General features: G+C 48.3%; 1 protein-coding gene across 1 annotated transcript in view; it reads left to right on the forward strand.

Moving 5' to 3' along the window:
• Nucleotides 1-10,142, forward strand: part of LOC147104220 (aldehyde dehydrogenase, mitochondrial-like) — a 66,301-nt gene that overhangs the window by 27,437 nt on the left and 28,722 nt on the right. The window contains exons 3-4 of the mRNA XM_085961383.1: nt 1,901-2,041; nt 3,929-4,008. Coding sequence (XP_085817509.1) covers nt 1,901-2,041; nt 3,929-4,008 — 221 coding nt within the window. The remainder of the gene's footprint in view (nt 1-1,900; nt 2,042-3,928; nt 4,009-10,142) is intronic.

The raw sequence follows: 10,142 nt of genomic DNA on the forward strand, positions 1-10,142 counted from the left end.
TGAGTGTGGTTGGGGGGGATTGGTTATTGGGAGAGAATAGGGTTGGCTTGGCTGCGATGCTGTATGTGGTCAAAAAGCTGACTATTGTAAAGAGTGGCTGTTTTGCCAACGTACTGGAGACTACTAGTACCAATGATGCTTTCAGGAAAGGAAGGAAAATTGGGGTGGGTGGGGAGTGGAACAAATTTAAATTTTTTTTTAAATAAAATAAAAAGTCCCAATGGCTTAGTTAAGGTTCCTATGCAGACTAGTACCAGGTTGGATTCCCAGTCTGAGTTAGCTGATCTCAGCCAAACAACAGTAGGAATGCTATAATTGGCTCCAGACCTCTAGGATATGAAAGAGAAAATGACCATGGGTTTCTGCTCTTGACTACTATGCAATGACCTCTATGAAAGTTGAGATACTGGGATAATAAATTGGGTTCTGTGAGGACTATATATGTTTAAAAGATGACACATCTGTAAACAGTGCTTTACTTCCCCCTTCCTGATGGTTTAGATGGTTAAGGCACTGTGGAGTTGAGCCATACCAGCCATGAAGCTTCCAGTTTTGATCCACAATCTGTGTTAAGTTGGTTGGTTTCAGCTAGGGTAACAGTGGTGAGTGCTACAGTTGACTGTGTCTCCCTGTATTAGAGTTCCTGCTACTGACTGTGACATCCAGTGACCTATGCTGGAAGTGCATGTATGGGGTCATTGGTTGAGCTTAACCGTGATCCCCCCACAGCATATAAACTCACTGTTTAGGTTCACACATGGAGAATAGCCTCCAAAACAAATTACTTGAAGGCACCTGGCACTTTTGGAGTTGTACCTCACCCAGGAATTAACACTCAGGACGGGGTGTGGGGGAGAAAATTGGAAGAGGAAAAATGAAAGGAGGGAAAAAAGGACAAGAAGGCAGAATTAAACAGAAAAAGCTGCAAGTGAGGAGGATAGTAACAGACCTCAGGAGGAGACAGACAGATGAAATGGGAAGACACATGGAAGATGAAATTTAATGCAGAGAAATGTGAAGTGATTCATTTTGGTAGGAAGATGAGGAAAGGCAATATAAACTACAGTAAATGGTCTTTGAAAGTGGTAGGACAAGTTGAACAGGCTGTTTAAAAAGGCATACAGGATCCTTGGTTTTATAAATAGAGGCATAGAGTACAAAAGCAATGAAGGTATGCTAAACCTTTATAAAACACTGCTAAGGCCCCAACTGGAGTATTGTGTCCAATTCTGGGCACCGCACATTTAGGAAGTGTGTTAAGGCTTCAGTTATATGGAGATTAGAGAAACTGGGGTTGTTTTCCTTGGAGCAGAGAAGGAGATTTGATAGAGGTGTTCAAAATCATGAGGGGTTTTGATAGAATAAATAAGGAGAAACTGTTTCCAATGGCAGAGTGGTCGGTAACCAAAGGACACAGATTTAAGGTAATTGGTAAAAGAACCAGAGGTGACATGAGGGGGGGAAAAATTAAGCAGCTGTGATCTGGAATGCACTGCCTGAAAGGGTATTGGAAGCATATTCAATAATTTTCAAAAGGGAATTGGATAAATAATTGAAGTGGAAAATTTGCAAGGCTATGGGGAAAGAGCAGGGGATTGGGAGAAATTGGAGAGCTCTTTCAAAGAGATGGCACAGGCACAATGGGCTGAATGGCGGCCTCCTATGCTGTATGATTTTATGAAGTGTGTTGACTGGTGGTGAAGAATGCTCATTTTAGAATGCAAATGGCCAAAATTTAGTTAATGGAAGTGTGTCGGTGAGTGTAGTTAGAAAATAGTTTTGGATTTTCAATTTCTGTTAACTGGCATAGTCACTTAAGTAAATATGTTTCCTTGAATGTTGTCAGATGCTCTCCTGTCTGCTGTGTGTGGTTCATGTGCTGTATTTAATCTGTCTGCAGGCTGATGTGGATAAAGCAGTGAAGGCAGCAAAAGAAGCATTTAAATTTGGATCACCATGGCGATTAATGGATGCATCAGACCGAGGGGTCCTTCTGAACCGTCTGGCTGACCTCATTGAGCGTGATCGAGCATATTTGGCAGTAAGTTCTGTGTAAGAAATTGTAGTCTTGTTGAACCTAAGAGCCCTCGTTGCTTTATTTCTGCTATCATTTTTTGCAGAAGCGTTGTCAAACTCTGTCCTAAAGTGCCTTCAGCCATATTAACCTTTTTTTGGCTGTCGGCATGTGTAGTGACCGTAATGCTATTGTTATTGCCAGTAAAAATTTCCATCTGATTTTAAGAGGAGGGATTATGGCTTTGGGATGGGGGAATGATTTTTAGCTGCTTGTATCTAGATCTAAAGGACAACCATGATGACCAAGCAAACTGGATTGGTTTAATAACCTTTTGTTAATCCTACATGCTTATGTTTTTAAGTAACAAAGCTATACTTGCAACCAAGTTGAAATTATAGTGTAACTGATTAGTCATTAACCAAATGCTGGTTAGTGTTAGCTGGTTTAACAGATTGTGAATAGATTAAATGATTAAGTTTTGTTCTTCAACCTGGGCTGGATGGCACAGTGAACTAACATGCACTCTTTTCACTTCAATCGCCTAAGTTTGTATTCAGCACAGACCTAGGGAATGAAATCCTCCTTAATGCTTTGTAAGATTCCTAAATTGAATTGAGTTTGGGTAGTTTTGATTCTGATCCCAGTCTGAGAGTTTCAACAACAAGTTGCATTTTATATAGTGCCTTTTAACGTAGTAAAACGTCCCAAGGTGGTTCACCGGAGCGTTATCAAACAAGACTTGACACTGAGCCACATGAGAGATTCGGACTGGTGACCAAAAGTTTGGTTAAAGAGGTAGGTTTTAAGGAGCGTCGTAAAGGAGGACAGAGGGAGGTTGGGAGGGAATTCCTGTGCCTTGAGCCCAGGCAGCTGAAGGCACAGCTGCCAGTGGTGGAGAGATGAAAATCGGGGATGGGCAAGAGGCAAGAATTGCAGCAGCGTAGTATCCTGAGGGTTGTAGGGCTGGAGGAGGTTAGAGATAGGGAGGGGTGAGGCCATGAAAGAATTTGAAAAGGATGAGAATTTTAAAATTGAGCCATTGTAGGTCAGAGAGCATGGGTGATGGGTGAACGGGACTTGGTGCAAGTTTGTATGGAGCAGCAGAGTTTTTGATGAGTTCTAGTTTATGGAGCGGGGAAAATGGGGGGCCAGCCAGGGAAGCATTGGAATAGTCAAATCTAGAGGTAACTGGGCTGGATGAGGGTTTCAGCAGGAGATGAGCTGAGGCAAGGGTGGAGATGGGGGAATTTACTGAGGTGGAAGTAGGCAGTTATGGTGATGGTGCAGATGTGTGGTTGGAAGCTCATCTCCTCTTCGGGTCAAATAGGACGCCAAGGTTGTGATCAGTCTGGTTCAGCCCCAGACAGTGACCAAGGAAAGGGATGGAGTTGATGGCTCGGAATGGACTGGGGACCAAATATCGGTCTTCCCAATATTTAGCTGGAGGAAATTTGTGCTCAGCAGCAAGACAAAGACAATGAGTGGTTGAGAGAAGTGGTGGTGAGGTAGAGCTGTGTGTCGTCAGCGTGCATGTGGAACCTGATCTGTTTTCGGATGATGTTGCCAAGGGGCAGCATGTCGATGAGAAATAAGATGGGGCCAAGGATAGATCCTTGAGGGACTCCAGAAGTAATGGTGTGGGAGCAGGAAGAGAAGCGATTGCAAATAACATGCTCGTTGGAGTTACTAAGATGCCGTTGAGATCTACAATACCCAATAGAAATGTTGATGCACACGAATGAGGTGATGAGCAAATTTTATTGCTGTAGTGGTGCTTAGTGTTTTAATTGGAAACATGCTGGCCAGCCCTTGGGGGCAGACATGGGGCTAATCTTGGGAGGGACTGATGTGTTTGAGGGTGGCACTGATCTGTTAACCACTTCTTAATTTTAATTTCATTCTGTTTTTCAGTCACTGGAGACCTTGGACAATGGCAAACCATATCACGTAGCCTACATGACAGACCTCAACTTGGTTATTAAATGTCTCAGGTATACTTATTACTTTACACTTTGTTCCTTTGTTACAAGAGTTTATATAATAGTGTTGCCTGACTATGGAAAGATTAGTATTCTCAACTTTGCAAAGTTTAATGCATTCCCTTTCCCTTCAATAAATATTGGGCTCCTCTACTAAGTGTTCATACACTGATCTGTAAAAAGCAATGTCCTGTTTACCTTAAACATTCTGCCTCAAATTCTTTCTAGATCAGTTTCTGGGTTACTTTTAAAAACATTGGCCGAGATTTTCCTTACCTTGACGGGTCTGGTGCGGCCAGGGTGGTGGTGGGTCATGGCCCCACTGCTCGCCCCATCCCGCTCTTGGAAAAATGAATTTCCATTGATAGGACTTGTTAAGGCCACCCAGCGCGTTTCCCAGCCCAATTAGAGGAAGCGGGTCTGGTGACTTCATTCATGACATGTCATCAGCTGGTTTCCTTAAAGGGACCATGGCCAACTTTCTTTTGACATTTGTGCTGTTGGTGTTCTACAGCATTGAAGTGCTGCAAATACTGACAATCACTGCACAGAGGTGCAGGGCTACACCCAGGTTCTCCCGTGACTCCCTCCATATGCTTATGGAGGGAGTCACAGCATGCAGAGAGGTCCTCTTCCTTCCTATGGGCAGAAGAGACCTGCCCAGGAGACTAACACAGCCTGGTTGCACATTGCAGAGGAGGTCACAAGCAGGGATATAGTCGGGAGGACCTGGGTGCAGTGGCGCAAACCTTTCAATGATCTCATTATATCACGAAACGTTAGTACAAAGCCACTCTCGCCTTCATCCTGCTGTGCCTCTCATTACATCCCCATCACTCTGCCTTCCCTACCCTACTCCTGCGCATCCTTACTCACACCAACATACCTTGCAACTCTACCCATCCCCCTCTCTCTATTTACATTATCACATTCCCTATCTCATTAGCCAGTGTGAAAGGAATGGCTTGGACATTGTAGGGATACTTTACGTTGTTGGTGTGAGGTGGTGCAAACCTGGCGCATCATGTGGTAGCCAGGGTGTACAGCGACAAGTGAAGTACAGGAAACTTTGTGCTATCCGGCACCTACGGGACCGAGCTGCTGCCGTTGCCTCAAAACTGCCGTACTCTCCAGAGTTAATGTTGAGAGATACGGAGATTCTTATCTCCGTATTTGACAACAAACACTGTTGCTTAGCAATAGCTTCTAAACACTCGGGTGTGGCCCTAAAGCTCTGTAGCTGAAGCTGTTGCTATAGCTACAGACCTTGCACAGCTTGACTGTTCAAACAAAGCAAAAAGAATAAAAAACGGCTGCTGATTTTTGCCGGTGGCTCCAGATTGCCGGATAGCTCACCTCCGGATAGCACACAGTTTCCTGTAAATCTGGCCATGGTGAGTCCATCCCTGGTCTTCTGGGCAGCAGTGTGCTTGGGTGCTGATGTCCTCTGTCCTGTGCAGCATCTGGTGATTGTGGAGAAGGATGGTGGTGTTGGTGCTGCTGGTGTGCCTGTTGCTGCTGGTGTTAGGGCTGATCGTGGTTGGATTCTGAGGACCAAGGTAAGACAGTATAAATGGCACCCATGTTGATGGACTAGATGACAGGTGAAGTAGAGATGACAGAAGCATTCTGTCAATGGTGAGAGAGTTCTTCCAATAAGGTAAGAGTGGATGGAGAGTGGAAAGCCTGCAGAATCTGTGCTGGAAATGGACTGAGAAACAGCTTGTGGCTGAGGAAAGTGATGAACTGTCAGATGGGAGCTTTTGCTGTACATTTGAAGCTGTCAAGTAATCAGCTGGAGCAATGGCCACTGAACTCTCGCCTCAGGTTGCCAGTCGTGGTCCCCGAGGTCATGCAGTTAAAGTCAAAAGATAAGTTAAAAAAGCCTGTTAATTATGTCAACTAGATGCTAATGAGTTTAATTGGGTCACCCACCGCTGCCTGTCAGGTCTGCTCAGCGCTGACAGACCTGGCATTGGGACAGGCGCATTGTGGCGGGTTGATAGCAGGTTCCCGAACTGCTGTCAAACCACCTTTTCCCACCCGACATGCCACCGATCCCGGCCACTGACACCCCGGAAAATCTCGGCCATAGTGTCTAAAAACGTTGAAGGACTATTCCAAGAAACGCTCTCATCGTATTTGTGACCTCTTCTGGACTAACTGATACTAAGAAAATATATATCATTGCTGATTAATGTGATGTATTTGAAAGTCATGACAATTCTAGTATCAAAGTTTGACCTGGGAAAGGTAACTGTTTCAAATTTGAACTGCAATATTGGTTTGATTATGCAATGGAGGGCTGAGTAAATTATGTCCTGTTCCATATTTGCTACACTAATGTAGATACTTTTCAGAATTGGATGTAGTGAGGAATTTTCTCAAGAAGTAATGAGGCTGTTAAAGTAGACAGTGATGCTGTATTTTTTTCACATCTTGCTGTTTAAAATAAAGAAAGGAAATCAAAAGCTGTTATGAGGGGACCAAATGTAATATATCCAAGTTTGCTGATGAAACAAAACTGGGTGGGAATGTAAGTTGTGAGGAGGATGCAAGGAGGCTTCAAGGGGATATAGACAGGCTAAGTGAGTGGCCAAGAACGTGGCAAATGGAATACTGTATAATGTGGAGAAATGTGAAGTTATCCACTTTGGTAGGAAAAATCGAAAAGCAGAGTATTTTGTAAATGGTGAAAGATTGGGAAATGTTGGTGTTCAGAAGGACCTGGGTGTCCTTGTACACAAATCACTGATAGTTAACATGCAGGTACAGCAAACAATTAGGAAAGCAAATGGTATGTTGGCCTTTATTACAAGAGGATTTGAATATAAGAGTAATGCCACCTTACTGCAATTTATATAGGGCCATGGTGAGACCAGACCGGGACTATTGTGTGCAGTTTTGGTCTCCTTATCTAAGGAAGGATATACTTGCCATAGAGGGAGTGCAATAAAAGTTCACCAGACTGATTCCTGGGATGGGGGGATTGTCCTATGAGGAGAGATGGAGTAGACTAGGCCTATATTCTCTAGAGTTTAGAAAAATGAGAGGTGATCTCATTGAAACATACAAAATTCTTACAGGGCTTGACAGGGTAGATGCAGGGAGGATGTTTCCCCTGGCTGGGGAGTCTAGAACCAGGGGTCACAGTCTCAGAATAAGGGGTTGGCCATTTAGGACTGAGATGAGGAGAAATGTTTCCACTGAGGGTGGTGAATCTTTGGAATTCTCTACCCCAGAGGGCTGTGGAGGCTCAGTCGTTGAGTATATTCAAGACAGAGCTTTTTGAGCCAGCATGTAGAAAGTCCTATAAGAGAGGGGGCGGTACTAGACCTAATTCCAGGGAATGTAGCCGGGCAAGTGGTAGAAGTGTCAGTAGGAGAGCATTTTGGTGACCGTGACCATAATTCGGTGAGATTTAAGGTAGTCATGGAAAAGGACAAAGATGGACCGGAAATAAAGGTTCTAAATTGGGGGAAGGCCGATTTTAATATGATAAGGCAGGATCTGGCCAAAGTGGACTGGGATCAGCTACTTGTAGGAAAACCCACATCAGAGCAGTGGGAGTCATTCAGAAAAGAAATAAGTGTGTACAGTGCCAACATGTTCGAGTAAAGGTCAAGGGTGGGACCAACAAGTCCAGGGAACCCTGGATGTCAAGGGATATACAAGAATGGATTAGGAAAAAAGGGAGGCTTTTGGCAGATACAAAGGACTAAAAATAGTGGAAGCCCTAGAGGAGTATAGAAAGTGCAGGGGAGTACTTAAAAAAGAAATTAGGAGAGCAAAGAGGGGGCATGAAAAAACACTGGCGGGCAAAATAAAGGAAAATCCCAAGGTGTTTTATAAGTATACTAGCTGGGGGAGCCCGGCGTGCCGAGGCTTTCTCGAGGGCACTTTGTTGTTGGAAGAGAGAGAGGGAGCGACTGGGGGGAAGAGAGAGAGGGAAGGAGAGAGAGAGAGAGAGAGAGGGAATGAGAGGGAAGGAGAGAGAGAGAGGGGGGAAGGAGAGAGAGAGAGGGGGGAAGGAGAGAGAGAGAGGGGGGAAGGAGAGAGAGAGAGGGGGGAAGGAGAGAGAGAGAGAGAGAGATGGAAGGAGAGAGAGAGGGAAGGAGAAAGAGAGGGAAGGAGAGAGAGACAGAGGGAAGGAGAGAGAGAGAGAGAGAGGGAAGGAGAGAGATTGGGAGTGAGAGAGAGAGATTGGGAGTGTGAGAGAGATTGGGAGTGAGAGAGAGATTGGGAGTGAGAGAGAGAGAGATTGGGAATGTGAGAGAGAGAGACTGGGAGTGTGAGAGAGAGATTGGGAGTATGTGAGAGAGAGATTGGGAGTGTGAGAGATTGGGAGTGTGAGAGAGAGAGAGATTGGGTGTGAGAGAGAGAGATTGGGAGTGAGAGAGAGAGAGATTGGGAGTGTGTGAGAGAGAGATTGGGAGTGAGAGAGAGAGATTGGGAGTGTGTGAGAGAGAGATTGGGAGTGTGTGAGAGAGAGATTGGGAGTGTGTGAGAGATTGGGAGTGAGAGAGAGAGAGATTGGGAGTGTGAGAGAGAGAGACTGGGAGTGTGAGAGAGAGATTGGGAGTGTGAGAGAGACTGGGGAGAGAGAGAGACTGGGGAGAGAGAGAGAATGGGGAGATAGAGAGAGCGAGCGACTGAGGGGGAGAGAGAGCGACTGAGGGGTGAGAGGGAGAGACTGGGGAGATAGAGAGAGAGACTGAGGGGGGCGAGAGAGAGAGACTGAGGGGGGAGAGACAGAGCGACTGAGGGAGAGAGAGAGAGAGAGATGGGGAGAGAGGAGAGAGACTTTTTCGAGGGCATGTTGGAAGAGAGAGCGAGTGGGGGGGGGGGAAGAGAGAGAGAGAGCGAGTGGGGGGGCGGTGCAGAGGCTTTTTTGAGGGCATGTTGGAAGAGAGAGAGGGAGCGACTGGGGGGAGAAGAGAGAGAACGACTGGGGGGGAAGAGAGAGAGCGACGGGGGGGGGGAAGAGAGAGAGCGACGGGGGGGAAGAGAGAGAGAGAGAGAGACGGGGGAGAGAGACTTTTTCGAGGGCATGTTGGAAGAGAGAGAGCGAGTGGGGGGGGGGGGAAGAGAGAGAGAGAGCAAGTGGGGGGGGCGGTGCAGAGGCTTTTTTGAGGGCATGTTGGAAGAGAGAGAGGGAGCGACTGGGGGGGGAAGAGAGAGAACGACTGGGGGGGGAAGAGAGAGAACGACTGGGGGGGGGAAGCGAATGAACGACTGGGGGGGGGAAGCGAGAGAGCGACTGGGGGGAGAGAGAGAGCGACTGGGGGGGAAGAGAGAGCGACGGGGGGAAGAGAGAGCGACGGGGGGGGAAGAGAGAGCGACGGGGGGGAAGAGAGAGCGACGGGGGGAAGAGAGCGCGACGGGGTGGAAGAGAGAGAGCGACGGGGGGGGAAAGAGAGCGACGGGGGGGGGAAGAGAGAGAGCGACGGGGGGGGAAGAGAGCGCGACGGGGTGGAAGAGAGAGAGCGACGGGGGGGGGAAAGAGAGCGACGGGGGGGGGGAAAGAGAGCGACGGGGGGGGGAAGAGAGAGCGGCGGGGGGGGGAAGAGAGCGACGGGGGGGGAAGAGAGAGCGACGGGGGGGGAAGAGAGAGAGCGACGGGGGGGGAAGAGAGAGAGCGACGGGGGGGGAAGAGAGAGAGCGACGGGAGGGGGGGAAGAGAGAGAGCGACGGGGGGGGAAGAGAGAGAGCGACGGGGGGGAAGAGAGCGAGCGACGGGGGGGAAGAGAGCGAGCGACGGGGGGGGAAGAGAGAGAGCGGCGGGGGGGGAAGAGAGAGAGCGACGGGGGGGGGGAAGAGAGAGAGCGACGGGGGGGGGGAAGAGAGAGAGCGACGGGGGGGGAAGAGAGCGACGGGGGGGGAAGAGAGCGACGGGGGGGGGAAAGAGAGAGAGCGACGGGGGGGAAGAGAGCGCGACGGGGGGGGGGGGGAAGAGAGCGCGACGGGGGGAAGAGAGAGCGCGACGGGGGGGGAAGAGAGAGCGCGCGACGGGGGGCAGAGAGAGCGCGACGGGGGGAAGAGCGCGACGGGGGGCAGAGACAGAGAGAGCGCGACGGGGGGAAGAGAGAGAGCGGGACGGGGGGAAGAGAGAGAGCGCGACGGGGGGAAGAGAGAGCGCGACGGGG

This window comes from Somniosus microcephalus, chromosome 19, assembly GCF_052327205.1.
Source record: "Somniosus microcephalus isolate GS21.2 chromosome 19, FLI_Smic_1.0, whole genome shotgun sequence".
NCBI classification, from domain to species: Eukaryota; Metazoa; Chordata; class Chondrichthyes; order Squaliformes; family Somniosidae; genus Somniosus; species Somniosus microcephalus.